A 20,000-nucleotide genomic window follows, 5' to 3' on the forward strand; every position below is an offset into this window, starting at 1 on the left:
TATATTTATAATAATTTATATTATTATATTTATTATATCTATAATAATTTATATTTAAATTATATTATAATAATTTATATTATAATAATAATATATTTATAATAATTTTAATTCAGTAACATATTGTGCAAATGTCTTTACAAAGTAAATTATTCAATAATTTATCAATTATTAATAAATTATTAAGTAATTTATTTCAATTCTATTTATGTATGTTAGCCTGTATTTTATTATAAATAAATGTATCATTTTTGTTTCTAAAAATTGAAATGTCTTCTATTAAATCAACACTTTTTTTCTTCTTTAAAATGAGTTTTTTTTATCTCCTCAACAGTATCGATACCAACACCTTGACAACATTTTCAGTGAATTATAAAGACCAAGCTTTATGTTTAAAATATTATTTAAACAACTTTTTGATTCGTGTGAAAAGTTTTCATCATCATCATCATCATCATCATCATCATCATCATCATCATCATCATCATCATCATCATCATCATCATCATCATCATCATCATCATCATCATCATCATCATCATCATCATCATCATCATCATCATCATCATCATCATCATCATCATCATCATCATCATCATCATCATCATCATCATCTTCATCATCCTCATCATCATCATTATCGTTGTCGTCGTCATCATTGTCATCATCATTATCATTTCATGCCCTTCGGCAATCATCAGCCAACATTTTATTCTATAAATAAAGAAAAAACCGTTAAAAAATACAAAATACAGAAATTGACAGAAAAAACATAACAAAGCAATGGAATGAGTTCTGACGTCAAAAAAAACAAACAAACAATATTAATTAGAAAATTGATCAATCACCCGTGTCGAATAGGGCGAGAAGAAATTTGTTTCGATGCCTGCACTTGGATAGTATTTCACTTTTTTTGTTTAGTAGATTTTTATTTTTGGAAAATAGAATTTCATATTTTTCATTTGTGCATAGTTTGCAGGACTTCGTGGTTGGGTTGTAAGCATTGCATTGCCTAATTATTTTCCATTTAACAACTGGGTTTAAGTTAGCATCTTTTAATTTCCAAAATTCTTTTGATAACTCGGTGTCGTTTTTGTACTTTAGAATGTTAAATGATTTTATATGGTTGGCATATCTAATTTTGAATGGTGTTTCACTTATACCGATGTAGTATTTGTTGACAGGAGTGTTGGTAGGATTATTGGAACTTATATTGGCTTGGTATATAATGTTTTTTGTTAAGCATTGGTTTGATAAAGGGCAGGTATTTTTATTAAGGCAATTGCAGTTGGTTTTAGGTGGAATTTTTTTGTTGTTCATAATTTGTTGATTGTGTGCGTTTAAAAAAGACTTCATATTCGGCATACAGCTATAGCTTATTTTTATTGTGTTTCTGTTAAAAATTTTGTGGAGTCTGTGATTTATTGGGAAGTGTTTGTTGATCAAGGTTAAAAAGCTTTTTCCTATATTAGTGGTAACATTTTTGCTGAAAGGAGGGTTGAACCATATGATGTTGCGTTTACGGTTTTTGGTATGAGGTAAATTTAAATTAGGGTGATATGAAAGTTTGTGATTAAAACCGGATCTTAATAGCGCGTTATTGTACATAGGAGTAGATCTTTGGAAAATTTCTTCACTTGACGAATTTGCAGACAATCTTAACTCAACTGAATGTGGAAGCTGCTTTAAAATATTAGGCGGGTGGTTCGAATCAGCATGAATATAGTTTAAAGAATTTCCGGGGTTAGAATATGGTTGGAAAGTATGGTCATTAAGATTTAATGTGACGTCAAGGTAATTTATAATTTTCATATTGCACTGTATTGATATAGTGAGTTCGTTTTTTTTAAATATTTCAACAAAATGTTTTTTGATTTTTTCCATTTGGGGGCCACTCATTTTTTTAAAAATTGCTAAACCATCATCGCGGTATAATCCGAAATCATTTTGTTTCAAATTCCACAATTATAAAATTGTGCAATTTGAAACAAAAGATACATTCCCACAAGTTCACAAACTTCAGCACCGTCAAATGCTCCCATTGAAACATCGAATAAACTGCTTGATTTTTTTATCCAAACTTGATCATCATTAAATAATAATGATTTTCTTGCGTGATAGATCAATGTTTTTTGGTTAGGTTCAATGTTTAGATGTTGCTCGGCAAAACGAATAGCGTTATTAAGGAGTTTTTCTGTTATCGAAGGGTAAAAATCAACAATATCAAAAATAAGGAATTTATAAAGGCGTTTATCACTGATGCAATTGAACCAGTTTGTGGTATCTTGGGTTTTTTTCCACTGATTGAGATGAAGTTTCTTTGCAAGTTCAGAGTTTATATTGGAAAGTATAACTTTACTAATTCTTCTGATTTCATTTTTGGCGGGGTTTAATAAACGGACAGTTGGATTATTTGTAAAGTTTTCTTTATGATCTTTTAATTTTATAAAACAATTTGAAGAAGTATTAATGTCGATTTTATTGAAAGCGTCGTGATTTTTTAATATCCGTTTACCTTCTTTATTTGATTTTTTATTTTTGTATTCGATTTTTTGTATGTTGAGGTGATAGCATTTGTAAGCAAATGGGTATAATTTTCTTTAGATATATTATATAAGTTGGATGTTTTATCAGAAAAAGTATATGTAAGTTTGCTATTGCGTATGGTAGATATGTCATCTTTTAACTTGTTTTGGAAATTATTGTATACTTTACGAAATTTAATGTTTTTTATAAGATCTATCAGGTCGTTTTCAAATGCAGACATATCAGAAATTTGTTTGGGATAATTTGATGATTTTATGCTGTAAATGTTATAAAAATTATTTTCCTTACTTTTTTGATCTTTATTAAGAAAGAAGAAAGCTTTCCATCTCATTCTTTTTATTAATGCTTCGGTTTTATCAAGTAATTGTATTTTGTAGTTCTTTATTGATGGAATCGGAATGTTCTTGATTGAATAATTCAAGTTAGTTTTTTTCATTGCGTAGATGACTTGAGAAGAGTGCTCGACGTATGGAGCTAATTGATATATATATATATATATATATATATATATATATATATATATATCCAAAAGTAATGATAGCTTGATTGAGGAGCAACTATTTGTAGAAATAAAGCTTTGTTGGTTTTTCAAGCTTAAAAGCTAGAAAAACCAAAAAAGAGTAGAATAAACAACACACTATTAAACTTTTTCTAAAAGAGTAAGGACCTCAGTAGATAAAACAGCCTAAATATGACAACAGTATTTTCCGTAAAACCGATTAAGAAATTTATAGAGGTAGAGAATGGAATCAGGAGTGAGAAAACTAGATTTAAACAGCTGAATTTAAACTAAACTCATAAAGAGTAAGTAAGTCTGGTATATTTTGCAAAAGAAATGATTTATTGGATGAAAATATAGGATAAAAATATACTTCAAAGTCCACAAATATTTGTAAACTGAAAATAAAAAAAATAAGTAAATGATTAAAACAATATGGTGATTTTTTTTTTTTTTTTAACATTTTTAGGAGTTTTGTTTATGCTTAAAAATAATAAAAAACTTGATTTGATCCTATATACCCTAAGTTATAAGCTATTCAGTTGCTTCATTCTTGATAGTCAACCAAAATTTATAACAAAGAGCTTCTTATGGTATAATGGCAATGTACACCAAATGAAATAACAGACACTTTCTATGCACAACATGACACTCTTAATACTCTGATACTTTACAGCTGTTGATGGAACCAGCCCCTCACAGAGCTATTACAGAGTTCAGCAAAATCTAGTACTAATGGACTATCATAATCATTCAACTGAGTTTGAGACCTGAGGTTAATTATTAGGAGAAAGAGTTGCATAACTACTACCGAAAAACCACAAACAAAGAACCATTAAAAGAGTCAAAAAGTTCCAGTAATCATCATTCTAGACAGGAAACAATGTAACAGATTTACAGTTACACCAGTCTATAAGATAAAAAAGTGGCGCAAGGATCCTAAAAGACAATAGTCACATGTAGTTAATATATGCCCACGATCATTATTTTTATTGAGACACCATCTTCAATCTTAGATGTAGACTTAAGGTAGACAATAAACAAATTAATCTATAATAAATATATACATATAATAATGTATATATAATCTTATAATAATGTATGCATATTTTTATGCTATTTAATCAATGTTTAATTTATTTATTAAAATGCAAAATTAAAAAGTCTCAGATTTTGCTGATTTTTACACCACTCAAAGATTTTAATAAGTTATGAACATTCCAAAAACTTTATCTTCTAATTCCAAACGGTTTCAAAGATATGATTCAAACTTTGCCTTGAACCAACAAAAATCTGCCATTTTAAAAAATGGTTTTGGTCATTGTGTCTGTTCTGTGTCCAATGGAAAGCTGAAAATGTACTTCTATATTTTGAGGCAAGGAATCCAATAAAACAAATTAAAATATTTGAAAATAAACATAACACCTGTAATTTTGACATTTATTGAAATTTTACTGGGGCGAGTTTAATTACAAAAATGCTGATGTAGATCATTTTTTTTTTTTTTTATAGATGTTGTCCTGAATAGTTTAGCTAGAATTGTTACAAAGAATTGGATAGTGGTCTTTTCTTAAACAGAAAAAAAAAACATGGTCAAATTTACTTAAATCTTTTAATTAAAAATCAAGAAAAGTCAAAGGAAAAAAAGGTGATACTCTTAAGAGCTTAATACACAGCAGTTGATGAGTTTATTATGACTCCATCCCCTCATTTATTAAATTTTACTCAAGGATACAGAGTCGCAAAAAGGACTCTGGTTTGAAAGTCACAAAAAGATTACTTCTTCTTAGTATTTAGTATCCAGGAGCTCAAAAAGTATAAAAATTAAAACTTTTAGTTTTTGAACGTTTTTTTGAGTCCTTAGGTAAAATGGCGGCAAGGATTTCAGGCTTAAAAGCAATAAGTTCCAAGCCATTAAATCTCATGAGCCACTAATTAGAGTTGGAAGTTACTGGGAGAGGAAAGATGAAGATTGTAGAGCAAGATAACTATTGACAGACGACTTAAAAGATTGCAAATTGTATGAATCAGGAAAGCAAGACGAAGGAAGCGAATCCCAAACAACTGATGTTCGAGAAAAAAACTATAAACTAGGAATAAGAGTTTTTAGAGCACTTAGGAACAGTCACAGAAAAAAAAAGAGACTTAATTGAATGACGAGTAAGACGAGAATGAATTTTAGTAGATGGCACAAGAGACGCTAGCTCTTTAGAGCAGTACCCATTATAGTATTTGTAGAAAAGAAAAAGAGAAGCAACATTACGGCAATGTGATAATGGTTGGAGGTTGGCTGCAAGAGCAGGTCCAACTATGTTTACAATGTATTTTCGCACCTTGTCTAAAAGAGAAAGGGCATCATTAGAAAATCCGCCCCAGATATGGCAACAGTATTCCATACAAGGTCGGATTTGAGATTTATAGAGATAGAGAATAGAATCCGGAGTAAAAAAGTGGCAAGCTCAATAAAGAGATGCAACCTTAGCAGATACTATTTTTACATGGATTTGATATATGGTTTCCACAAAAGATTGGAAGTAAGAGTTAATCTTAGAAGATGAAGGCTAGATGACTCATCGAGTACAATACCGTTCATAAATATAGGTAGATCTAAACTATTGCGATAACAATTGGCTAAAAAAAACTGAGTTTTATCTAAATTAAAGTTCATCAGCCACTGTGAGCCCCATGCTGTAGTAGAAGTGAGATCCTTTTCAAGCTCAAATGCCCCCTCCAAGCAATCAGAGAGTGTTGGCTTCTTATCATGACAAGAATAAATGGTAGTATCATCAGCAAACAATGCCACCTTAGATGTGAGAATATCTGGAAGATCGTTAATGTAAATTATAAAGAGTATAGAGCCAAGGATAGAACCTTGAGGAACCCCTGAAGTTACAGAATAAGAAGAAGAGTGCTGTCCATTGAGGACAACTTTTATACTACGATTGGAAAGGAAGGATTCAATAATCTTAAAGATGTTACCAAATACACCATAAGAAGCAAGCTTATGGAGAAGACCAGCATGCCAAACTTTATCAAAAGCTTTAGAAATGTCAAGAGCAATGGATTAACCTCTCCACTTTTATCTAATGCAAGATAAAACCTATTGGTTATCACTGCTAGCAAATTAGTTGTAGAACAATAATAGATAATAAGTCAACCAACATGTTTAGAGCTTCTAGACACCAAAGACCAGGAAAAAATAGAGATATATAGCCTTTGTTCTTTTGGAAACCCCTATCCTTGATTTTACTTGTTATGAACAAAGTGATTGTATCTCAAATTTAAAAAAAATTTCAGTTATTATTTCATAATTTTTGAGACCAGTTTAGGTCTTAAAAATTAGAAAATATAACTTGTAAAAAAAAAAAAAAATCCGTATAAGTCCCGAGTATTTCTAAAACTGATACTAAATACCGAAAACAGTTTTCAAAAAACTGTGTATTTAGTATCATTTTTAGAAATACTTGGGACTTATTCGGCCATCTTGAAAAAATAATTTATTCCATTCATTATGCGTAAACAATTAAAAAACAGAGGCGGCAAACTTTATAAACAAATTACTTTCATTTTCAAACTCGTTTCGTTTTTATCAGTTTTTATTAAACTTTAATTAACATTTGGTTTCCTTTATTTTTATAACAATAATTTAAAAGTAACATAAGATTATTCACCTCCCCAAGGCCCGAGGGGGCCATTACAGTCGAGGAGGCTACTCATTTTTTTGTGTTTTTTTTTTTTTTTTTAGTTGTTATTCGTGGTGCAACCCTCTCTCAACTCTTTAACTCCGAAACACGAACCTTGCCGAGCAAGGCCGCTGCGCGGAGAAACTAAGTTGAGCGTGGTACTTCCGGGGATGTGGTGGGAGTCGAACTCCAAACCTCTTGCTTACAAAGCGAGCGCTCTTACCACTACACCACTACCGCATCAGGTATTAGGTACTTTTTGTTGTTAGCACAGCGCAAAATGAAACATATATTGCATAATTCGTTCAAACTGCTTTTAAATGTAGCATATTTTTTTAAAATATACCAAAACATACAATTTAATACATTTGTGTTATATTTTTTAAAAATATAACACAAATGTATTAAATTGTAATTAGGTTTATAAATTGTGTCTAACAAACACTTCAAGATATCTTTATAATTATATTGATATATTTACTGCAAAACTGTTATAACAGACTTTGGTTTATAATGTTTTGCCATTATTTACGAACTCTTTGTTTGCATTAAATACCAATAAATAAAAAGTTGCTTGGTTTGCCACTAACAACCAATCGGATTTGTTTAAAATTTTTGGCTTTTTTTTTTAGGAGTTTGTTTGTTCTGTGTTTTAGTTGCATTGAGTGTTAAAGACTACTTCCCCGCCCCCTGCCCTTTTTCCCCTATCTTTCCTTGGTGTAGTTAAGGCAATTTTAAAATATTATAGTGTCTGTATAATATTTTGTTGACTACATCATATTTCTGTTAAATGATCAGGTCTGTGAATTATGAAGAGACAAAAAAAATTAAAATGATAAATTTTGCGGTATCATAAAATATAAATGTTTATAGCGAAGAAACCCAGACCGAAGATTCTTTTTTTCTTAAAAAATCTTTTTAAAATCACAATCGCTTGTCCAAATTTTAATAAGATTTTAAATAAATACGTTTTTTAGGTGAAATGAACATTATAGTTTAACAATGATATGTTTTGATCGGTTATTGGCAATTTTTCTTAATTATAACCTCTTTCTAATTCTGGTTAGAATTCTAGTACTTTTTGTAAAAATTGATAGAAATATTGTGTTTTGACAACTATATATAGTTAATATACGTCAGAACCAATTAGAACTAGGATCATTAGTAAATTAAGGAACTTTTCAAAAGATTTTAACTAAATTCATATTAACGCCAAAGAGCGGATTTAATCTAAAGACTCTAATATGGTGTTTTTTAGATTCATTATTACGGTTAGTAAAAAGGTTTTGAAAATTATATAAAAAAAAGAAAAGTTTCTTTAAATATTAAAAAAAACCTAAAGCAAAAAAAATTACCATTTAAAGCTCTTGTTTAGATGTAATACGCTGATAAAACCATGCTAATTCCAAATAAAAGTATTCAAATAATTTGTAAATTGCCTTAACTACACCGAGCCCCCATTTATTACATTTGGATAAAAATTCCCATCCATCTTTTTAATAACTTGACAGTAATGAAACTGAAACAGCTTTGTCCATACCAAATTGTTCCTTTAGTTGTTGCTGACTTGCTTTTTCTGTTTTTTTGGTAACTTTATAAAAATCCTAAATTTCAAAAATGTATTTAAATTTCTTTTTTTTTATTTTTTTTTTTAACATCTTCACTTCCAACAAGGCTGCAAGCAATCACTATTAGAGTTAAAAGTTACTGGAAGAAAAAGAATTTTATAAAGCAAGATAACCATTAACAGACAACTTGAAATATTGCAAATTATCAGGGGCGTGGTGGCTCTAAAAAGCCCATGCGGGATTTTTATTAAAAGGCCTATATATGCAGTATTTTACCATATATGCTTGATGTAAAGGCCCATATGAAAAAAAATGTGTACATGTATATATATATAACAACTGATCTTATTCTAATAAATCATCAATACAAACTAGCAAGTTGAGATAACACTTGTAATTATTAATATTGTTTGTAATACATTTGTAATTAGTAATATTTGTAATTATTAATTTGTAATTTGTAATTATTAATATTGTATTTGTGATTTGTAATTATTAATATTGTTTGCAATACTTCAAAATAAAAAATGGTAACAATGTAGCGACCACGTTTTTGTTCTGATTTTCTTATGACACAATTTACCACAAGCAAAAACGATTAGTATTTCATTGCTTGAAGAACATAGCCTAACACAAAATTAAAAATCAAAGAATTTAATTTTTTATTACTATATAATGATTTTATATGTATTTTATTATATAATATATTTTATATATGTATATATATTTTATTGTATAATAATATAAATTTTTTTAAATTATATATGATTTTTTTTCTAAAATAAATATTGAAAATCTTCAAAAATTAGAAATTCTTTTTATAGATAGTTTATGCTTTTGTTAAATTTGGTGTTTTAACTTTTTTAAACATTTTCGCATAAACTCACAACAGCAAAAATGCCGCTCTAAAAATGGTGCCATTATTGACATAATCTAAACATAAAAGTTTTTATAACGTAGTTTCATTTTGCAGTTACTTAATTGAAAGTATTTCATATTTTTTCCAAAAATGCTATTTTATTGTTTTTTCATTTCAAAAACAAAATTAAAATAATGAAAACAAAAAAATTTAAAGCTATGGAATCTTTCTAACTTATTTTAAACTTACCTATAATTAATAGTAATAAAAATTAAAAACAAAATTAAAATAATGAAAACAAAAAAATTTAAAGCTATAGAATCTTTCTAACTTATTTTAAACTTACCTATAATTAATAGTAATAAAAATGTGTCAAAAATAAGTAAATTGTTAAGGTGTAATATGAAATTGTATTTGAAAATATTTGTGGTATTTCCACACCTCAATTAAAATAAATTCGTTAAATAATATGGTTTTACGCTATTTTTAAAAGGTTTTATTTGTGTATTCATACAGTTCATAATTCAAAGTTTGCATAAAACATATCTTCTTTAAATTCTTTTTGCACAGCCATCATCCTTTTTTTAATCTATCTGAGGACAGGATATTACAGAGTGATTTGTTTATTTACATACAATAATATTAACTGTATAAAAATAAAAAACTTTATTATTATAAACCAAGCTTATATCTATATCAAAACGCTACAAAAATGCAAAACATGAGTTTGATATACTTATTTATATATAACTTAATTTAAAATTGAATACCAAAACATTTTTCTTAAATGAATTAAAACGCAATACAATTACTATATAGTAATTGTATTGCGTATTAATTCATTTGAAAAAATATTTTGGGGTTAAACTTTAAATTAAGTTAATTTAAGTCCAACAATAATAATATGGGTCTGCAGACTTTTTTAAATTTATTTTGTCAACATTGCGATCTTTAAAAACCATTTATGGGTTCATAATTTTTCGTATGAAATAAATATCATAATACGTCTTAAAATATATACTTTGTTTTCAGAGCAATATTTTTATTATGTAAAATACAAATATAATTGGGCTCTAAGTTGAAGACTTAGAGCCCAATTATATTTGATTGTGGAATTTCTTTAAAATGTAGAAAAAATTAAAACTTGCCCAAAGGTCCATATTTAGATGAAAAAGTGAAAAGCCCATGCGGGAATCCCGCATAACCTCTGGGGCCACCAAGCTTCTGCAAATTACATGAATCAGGAAAATATGAAGAAGTTTTTTTTTAAGTTGTCTTGAATAATTTTGTTTGTATCACAATGAATTGGATTGTGGTCTTTCCTTAAACAGAAATAAAAAACATTGTCAAATGTACATTATTCGTAGATAAATTTAATGAGGAAATTTAGAATCATAATCTGACTTTTTTATATAATGTTTTAAAGTATTTTATTAAATTAATACTAAACAAGTTTTACAGACTAAATTAATTGTAATGAATAATAAACAGTTGCTTTTTTATTGACTATTTGGTTTAGACAATTATTGGTAAAAAACATCAATATTTAATAATGTTGTTTACCACCACTTTCTGCATTACATTACTTTATCACCCTCTACATTATACATGCCACAAAATGATTTATATGTTGAAGCATTTAATATTTAATTTAATTTGGCATTTAATAGTTTATAAAAAAAACAAGATTTTTGAGTCTTTAATTAACAAACATCTCAAATTGAATCTAATAACTTACTTTCTGATCATCAATATGGATTTCGATCTTCTCGTTCTACAGCTGATTTACTAACAGTAATAACCAATAGGTTTTATTGTGCATTAGATAGATGTGGAGAGGTTAAGGCCATCGCTCTTGACACTTCTAAGGCTTTTGATAAAGTTTGATATGCTAGTCTTTTTCTTGGGCTTTCTCTTTATGGTGTATCAGGTAACATCTTTAAAATTATTGAATCCTTTCTTACAAATTGTAGTATAAAAGTTGTCCTCAACAGACAGCACTTTTCTTCATACCCTATAACTTCAGGGGTTCTTCAAGGTTCTATCCTTTGCCCTATACTCTTTTTAATTTACATTAACAATCTTCTAGTATATATCACAACTAAGGTGGCATTGCTTGCTGATGATAGTACCATTTATTCTTGTCTTGATAAGAAGCCAACACTCTCTGATTGCTTGAAGGGGGTTTTTGAGCTTGAAAAGTATCTCACTTTTGCTATAACATGAAATTCTTATGTTATAGCAGGTGAATTTTAACTCAGATAAAACTCAATTATTTTTAGCCAATTGTTATCGCAATAATCTAGATCTTCCTATATTTATGAACGGTATTGTACTCGATGAGTCATCTAGCCTTCATCTTCTAAGACTAACTCTAACTTCCAATCTTTCTTGGAAACCGTATATCAAATCCATTACAAAATTAGCATCTGCAAAGGTTGCATCTCTTTATTATGCTTGATACTTTCTTATTCCGGATTCTATTCTTTATCTCTATAAATCTTAAATCCGTCCTTGTATGGAATACTGCTGCCATATCTGGGGCGGATCTTCAAATGACGCCCTTTCTCTTTTAGACAATGTGCAAAAACATATTGTAAACATAGTTGGACCTGCTCTTGCAGTCAACCTACAACTATTATCACATAGTGATAATTGCGTAGTGTTGCTTCTCTTTCTCTTCTCTATAAATATTATAATGGGCACTGCTCTAAAGAGGTAGCGTCTCTTGTGCCACCTACTAAAATTTATTCTTGTGTTACTTGCCATTCAATCAAGTTTCATTTACTGTGACTGTTCCTAAGTGCTCTAAATATTTTTATTTGTCTAGTTTTTTTCCTCAAACATCAGTTCTTTGGAATTCGCTTCCTTTATTTTGTTTTCTTGATTCATATAATTTCCAATCTTTTAAGTTGTCTGTTAATTGTTATCTTGCTCTATATACTTCCTCTTTTTTATTTCAGTAACTTCCTACTCTAATATTGGTTGCTTGCAGCCTTGTTTGAAGTCAAGTTGTTAAAGAAAAAAAAAAAGGAAATTTGACCATGTTTTTTTTTCTGTTTAAGAAAAGACCAGTCTCCGATTCTTTGTAACAACTCTAACTAAACTATTCAGGACAACATCAAAAAAAAAATAATCGATCTACATCGGCATATTTGTTATTAAACTTGCCCCTGTAAAATTGCGATGAGGGTAAAAATTACAGGTGTGAAGTTTATATATATATATATATATATATATTATTATTATTATTATTATTTACATTAGAATTTTATTTATATCTAAAATAATATCATAACTTTTATTTATTATAAAGTGTGGTATCAACATTCATCATTTATAATTTTACTATCTTATTAAAAATAGGCAACATAAACAATATACATCTTATTAATATAAACTATATGAACAGTAGCTATTCTAGGAAAATAATTTGGGCAGCAGTCCACACCAACCAATCCTGTTATTTTAAATTTTAGTATTTTATTTATCCTTTTTTCTTATATTTATTCAAATCATAATAACATTAAACTTTATATTCTTACAAACTGCAATACATGTAACTAAGCAACTTATTTTATATAAATGTTTGATACTTTTTACTTTTGTTAATGTAAATATTCAAAGTTTAAGCACACTAGCTAATTATAAACTCAGAGATATTCAATATTCTTACCAATCAGAAATTATTTTAAATGTTTAACTTTTTTTAAAAAAGGATTTAAAAAAACAATAAAAAAAGGATCAGCAGACTAAAGTCAAAAAATTGTAAATTTTTTGAGTTGACCAAGTCTTTTAGTCTGCTGACCTGTAAAATGCCAACATACAACAAAAGCTTTGGCCATTGATCGCCTTAAATCATCAGGATCAATTGCAGATGCATCACTATCTTGGAGCTTTTGAAACATCCTCTATAATAAAAAAACAATACTTTTTTTTCTATCAAAGTTTTTATTGTTAACTTAAAAGTGTATCAGTAAAAATTGTAAAAACAAAAAAAAAATTTATTAAGCAAATATAATAATATAAAATCTATATTTAACTATATTATGATTAATACAATATTTTTAATTTTCACAAAGTTTATAGATACAATTAAATAAAGAATAAAAAAAAACAAAGAAAGAAAAGAAAGATTTTCAACAACTTATATCTTTTAGAATATTTTTAATTATCTTTTGATATCGTTTATGTGACGTTTATTCTGAAGAAATAAAGTCGTAAGTCGTAAGTCTCATTTAACCGCAATTGTAAACTAATAGATTTTTTGTTAAAGAAACAGTTAGTTTAATAATTTTTTTTATTCTTGATAAAATTAGTTAAAAAAAATAAAGTGTTTTAAGTTATCTTAAGGAATTAAATATATAAATTCCTTTTAAATGTAAAAATTATTTTTTGTCATAATAGTTTAAAAAATGCAGGATTTATTTTAATGTAAATATTTTATTAATAAGATATTTTGTTTATTGTTAATTCAATAACGTAAAGTTTTAATGACGTTCGGTTAATTTATGAAAATAAATTATGATCACGAATATGTTATCGGTAACTGATAAACAACAAAAAAAAACTCTTTATTGTTTAAAAACATTATTAAAAAGAGTTCACAAATTAAATAAGAAAAAATTTATAAACAGTTAATAAAAAAATCAAAAACCAACTGTAAAATCATAAGAAAATAAACAAACATTATTTTACATTTCATGAAAAGAATATTTTTTTCAAAATAAAATTTAGTTCATATTTGAAAAAAATAATAAAAATGATTTATTAAATGAGAACTTAGATTTTATTTGTAACTTTTGTTCTAGTGAGAAAAAAACTAACTGTTTGTATGATTTTTAACGCGTTAATACAATAACTTTAATTACAATGGGGTACTTGAAAAGACGCTAGTGACGCAATATAACTTCTAACGATCCAAAATATATTTGCTGAGTTGAGTTACTTAGAAATGTGTTACGCGTTTTCGCTACGCAGCGAAATCTTATAACAAGGCCTGTACTTATGTAAAGCCTAAAAGGTAATGGTGACAGAATGCCATCTTGTTGTACATAGTTCCTGATACAAAAAGCAGGTGATTATCCATTTCTGAACATTTCTGCACACCTGATACTAAATATGTTTGATACTAAAAGTATCAAACATACTTAGTGATACTAAAACATTTAGTGATACTTAAATTTTTTTTTTGTTAACTGAAAAGCATTTTTTGGTAACAAAAATGCAGACTCACAATTTTTCATGATAGTAACCAATAATTATCAAATGCTTTAATAAAATCTATAAAAGATAAATTTACACATGACTGGATATATAGTAGTTAACAGCTTTCTTTGATGTTTATTGATTACTTGCAGGCGCGGATGCAGTATTTTTTGTTGTTTGAGATACCTAAATATATCGATGAATATAAATTTGGTTGAGAATAGTAAAGAAATTAGTTGATCAACTTGTTGCTCTCACATTTGGGGCAGGTGTAGCTAAAATTTTAGGGCTTTTTTGATCCCAGGCTCTAATCATTGTAATCTTTTGCAAAGCATCCGTATCTGATATAAGTATAAACATATAAATTTTTGGAGTTTGCTCCAAACTGGAAGTTTGAAAAAGAAGTCCAAGTCTGGAAGTTAGGTATCACAAACATCAAAAAATGCTGCATCTATGCCTGACTTTACACTGACTTATACTGATATACTGATGCTTGAAGCAGTTAGCAAATTTTCATAATTGAAAATTAATTTTTAGATAATTAAAGAAAATAAAGTCGAACTCTATATAAACTATATATAACTTTTTCAAGAAAGAAAAAGTAAGAAAAAGTTTTTAAATGGTAACTACTGTAACTTTAACATTTTAATTAACTGTTTTGTGATTTTTAAATATTCATTATGTTTTTCAAGCTATATATGTTATAATTATAGAAAGTTTTTAAAGTTGGAAATTATAGCTTCCAAGTAATTTACTAAACCTTCACAGCTTCAAACTTTAAACCAGTAAAACTAATAAATGCTTTTAAACATTTAGAATTTGTTATCTTTTGTTTATTTTTCTTAATATTTAATATTAGAACTACTTTTATTTAATTCAATTTAATAATGTCATGACTAGTCATCAGCAAAGAAAGTCATCTTAGAGGATTATTATAAAGATCATTGATATGGATGAAGAAAAACACAAAACTGAGGATAGAAGTGTGTGGTATCTCAGAAGTTAATGAAAATAAAGGCAAGCTTGCCCATCAAGGACAAGTTTATTACTGTAAAAAAAAGGAACACATCCAATAGTTTTGAGAAAATTTCCAGATGCAACATATGATGCTTATGGAAAAGGCTAGCATGTTAGACTTCATTAAAATCATTTAACATGTCATAAGCAATAGCATTGGTCATTTCCACCAAATACAAAATAGAACCTTTCTGTTATAATGATTAACAATTTGATTTGGGCAGTTAACATAAAAATCATTGATATAGATGAAGAAAACTTCTGCCAAAGGTGAGTGTTATGAATATTTTACTTTAACCTTTACTCAGTAAAGAGCCCCAAGGTATACGTATTTTAAGTCAGATTTAATTTTTCCTTTGCCTAGAATAGTGAATCCTAAAAGGCAGCAGGACAAGGCAGATTGTACCTGATTATATATTACTAGAGTGATAATGATGATCATAACCCTAAAATAAATAATACTTAAAAAAATCTAGAAAGATTACTTTGAATTCTAGAAAAATTTAAGTTAAAATCAATATTGACAATATATAGAAAAAATTTAATACCTTAAGAGCACAAAAAATACAAGCATTATCTAAACATGCATGTCCTTGTAGTAGGCGGAAACTACGGCGGAAAACATTCAAATGCCACAAAATCTTTAAAAAAAAATAAAAATAAAACCAATTTTACTAAACTTTTTTACTAAATTTATTTATAATTTTATAAGAACAAATAAGAAATTAAAAAAACTATAAATGTTTTAAATGTAAGATGTTATGGTATTTTAAAGTATTATATATTACACTATTGAAGTATATCATATTATACTTTTTAAAATTATATTATGCATTATTGCATTTAACTTTTTCAAACTAGTTTTGCTAATTATTTTTATTGTTGTTCATTGTTGTTATTGAGTATTTTCATATTTTAGAATAATAGAATAATAAAGAAAATAAAAAAATAGAAATCAAAATAATCCATAATTCTTACTTATACATTTTTTAAATTCACTAAACACAATTTTACTTTATATAGAACAAATCTAAGGTTGTAATGTATATGTATATATATATATATATATTTATATATGAAGAGTATAGATGTATATATACATTTATATATGAAGAGCTTATTTTTAAAAGTGTGCATATTTAAAAAAACAGAAAATTTGTGGTTCATTTTTAGTATATAACTTTAAATTAAATTTCTTGTATAATTTTTGTAAAGAAAAGAAGATAATCAAAACTTGATTCCTCTCAGTTTTAACAAACAGTTTTATCTTAAACTATTAGCATTCTAATTCAATCCTGAAAAAAAGAACTTTAGCCTGTCATCTAAAATTGTCTAAAGACTGGAAAAACATGAATAGAAAAAGACTCAAAAAACTTTAGAAATAAGTAGATTTTCCAGATTTGCAAATGTACTATAAACCTCTTTCATGAAGTAGTCTATAAATGTAGTTCTCCACCATGTTTTCATTATACTGTCCTTGATAACAAAATTCAAAGTCTAATATACTTTGATATAAGCACTTGGCTTAATCCTCTAAGTCAGCTCCCATGTCCTGATCCCGTGATAATCTGAAACTCTACACAATTTTCAGCATTGTAGTTGCCCAGGAAACCATGAACAACTGCAACAAAACTGTTTTAAGCTGCTCTCTCCACCCTATTCATTACTTTGAAGTAATTTTATCACATTCTATGATTTACATGATCTGTGGTTCAATAAAGACACCAGTTCTAACCTTAGCAACAAACAGTAGAAAGAAAAGGATTTATTAGGTAATTAATTTATTAGGGTGCTGACAACTTTTTAAGGGCAGTGAAAAATTGCTTGATGGCTGAAGTTGATGTGCAGTGGTGACATAAGCACTTATCAAAGTTCTATTAATAATTCCTACTCCTGATTGCTAGAGCAATCAGAAGTGGGAACCATTAATAAAAAAAACCTAACCATTGGAGATGCACTGCCTATCTTTCTGAATAAAGAAGTTGAAAAATTAAGAAGTTGGAAATCAGTGATACTTTCTCTTATCTGTGACTTGCACAATTTTATCCAACAAATTCTACTGTTTGAGCCTGAAACATTTTAAGAAAGATTTAAAAGTTACTTGAAAGTTCTAGATAACTATAAAAAGTACTTGGCCCTTCTGGACAATACTACCAGTTTAGGAGTATTTTAGACGAATGCTCGGTATTCAATATGAATCAAGAACTCTCTTGAATTCACACAAATTTCACAATATGATTGTCCCAGTGACAGAAGGAAAGATATTGTGGAACAACAGCTATTTTTTATTTATTTTCACATAAACTAGTTACACTTTATTTAGTTACATAGATAAAACATTTTAAACCCAAGGACAAAAAAATGTATACATAATGTTATTTACCCTGAACATTGTGTTATTTACCCTGTGGGCTAATACACTTTCAACCCAAGGACAAAAAAAAATGAGTTCAATCCATGGTCAAAAAAAAATGTGTTCAACCCAAAAAAAATGTGTTCAACCAAGGACAAAAAAACAATGTTATTTAAATCATGACTATGGTAATGAAAAAAAAAACCTTTTTTTAATAAAAAAAAGCAAAGATGGGTTTTTTAAAAAAAAAAAAAAAAAAAATAACCATTGTTTACTTGATTCAATTTCCTTTTTTTTTTAAATAAGTCATGTTTAGTTTTTTAATCATTTATTCCTCCTCTCTTTATTTGAATTATACTCAATCAAAATCCTTTCTTGTTCCTTAACTTAGAATAATGGAGCCCAAAAGTTGATAAAATTCTTTTAATTCCAGCACTTGAAGCTGGTGCATTTAACAAACCTTCAATACCCATTATAATGTTGCAGTCTAAAATTTTTTAGATATTTCCACCATTCTATTGGTGATACATTTTTAAAACAGACACACTATACAAATAGCTTTCATTGAATTGAGCAGATTTGACTTTCAACTTGAATATTATTGGTAACAAGCTCTTGAATTCTTTGTCTGCAAATGTCATAGCAACTTCATTTTCATTTTCAAAAAGATTAGATCCAAAATATGTAGGTTCTAGTGTGTTTACAAAGAAATGAGCAACACTGACAGTCTAAAGATATTTAGTTTTAAATATATATAAATCACATAAAAAGACATATTACATGTTATTATCATTATTATTATTAGACATACAACATATTATTATCACATACATACCTATTAGAAACAAGAGTCAAAATAAGTGTTAATCATCCGCACCCCTGAACTGTTTTTGAGACCTGTTTGAGGGGGCAACTAACCATTGCTCATTTTTACTGAAAAAAGGAATAATGGTTTGTTGCCCTCCTTTAGCAGGTCTCAAGAATGGTCCAAGGGGCAGCAATGTCCGACACCTATTTCGACCCCTGATTACAGATGTATATATATATATATATAGGTCTCGGCAGGAAAGGTGGCAATCACATGTGCCCACCTTGACATTGTGTAAGTCTGTTTACATGGGCAAAGTAAAGCTTGTGCAAATATACAATTAAAATTAGTAATAACAGTAAAACTGTATTAGGTAATTATGTAATAATTATTATAATAATAAGTATTAGGTAATTATGTAATAATAAAAAAAAATCTTTAGGGAGAGAAATAAATTTAGTAATAACAGTAAAACTGTATTATATAAAACTAATTAAAAAAATCTAGTGCATTTAAAATAAAATACTGCTTTAACAAGTATTAGGTAATTATGTAATAATAAAAAAAATCTTTAGGGAGAGAAACTCAAACTCCCCCAATGTTGCCAAAAAAATGCGGTATCCCCAAAAAAACTCTGCGTTCTTCACTGCTAGTATATTAGTATTTTGTATAATAAAATACAAGCATTATCTAACATTGGCCTCAAAAATAATTGTAAAAAATGTTTATTATAATGTCAGATAAATCGCTTTTAACGATTTTAATAAATTAATGAAGCGATCACGACAGTCAAATGGAAATTCACAATCCTGATATTATTTAATTAAAAGAAATCTTTTTTAAAAAAATATAATTTTAATTAAAAGATTTCAAAATATTAAAAAGATAAATTTTACATCAAAATATTTGCAAAATGATGTTTATAAAAGATTGCACTTTAAAAAAAAAAAAAAATTAATAAAATTATGCTGTTTAAGTAATTAAAATTACAGTTCTCTAAAACAAAAGAAATTGACTAATTAAAGTTTTACTTTTTTAATCAAAATCTCGCATTACCACACTGTAAAAAGTTATTTAAAAAACTATTTTCAAAGCATTAAATGAAAAACACAAAACGCTGTTTTAATAACCAAGGCAATAAAAATGATTCATTGATTTTTCTACATTTTAAAAAAATATCTTTTAATTTTTTCTACATTTTCTAAAACCTTCCCTTGAAATCTATTGTTATAACATTTTTATACAATGTCATTGCTGATAAAAATCAGCTCTTTTTATAACGCAATGTAATGCTAATAAGTTTATTCTAGGTTACATGTCATTGCATTTATAAGCCTTTAAATCAACATAAATGGTAAATTCACACATAAATAAGCTTTTTAAAAAAAATGCGGCCTGGGCTCTTTGAAGTCAGCACACCACTGCAGGATTTTATAGATTATAATGTATCATGCTTAA

At 27.4% G+C, this 20,000-nt stretch overlaps 1 protein-coding gene across 2 annotated transcripts in view; it reads right to left on the bottom strand.

Annotated features, from left to right (window-relative positions):
- LOC100208218 (inactive ubiquitin carboxyl-terminal hydrolase 54) overlaps positions 1 to 20,000 on the bottom strand; it is a 65,360-nt gene that overhangs the window by 39,784 nt on the left and 5,576 nt on the right. For both annotated transcript variants that reach the window (XM_065796507.1, XM_065796508.1), the window contains exons 2-3: positions 15,930 to 16,022; positions 12,984 to 13,067 (exon numbers count right to left, since the gene is read on the bottom strand). In XM_065796507.1, coding sequence (XP_065652579.1) covers positions 12,984 to 13,067; positions 15,930 to 16,022 — 177 coding nt within the window. The remainder of the gene's footprint in view (positions 1 to 12,983; positions 13,068 to 15,929; positions 16,023 to 20,000) is intronic.

This window comes from Hydra vulgaris, chromosome 04, assembly GCF_038396675.1.
Source record: "Hydra vulgaris chromosome 04, alternate assembly HydraT2T_AEP".
NCBI classification, from domain to species: domain Eukaryota; kingdom Metazoa; phylum Cnidaria; class Hydrozoa; order Anthoathecata; family Hydridae; genus Hydra; species Hydra vulgaris.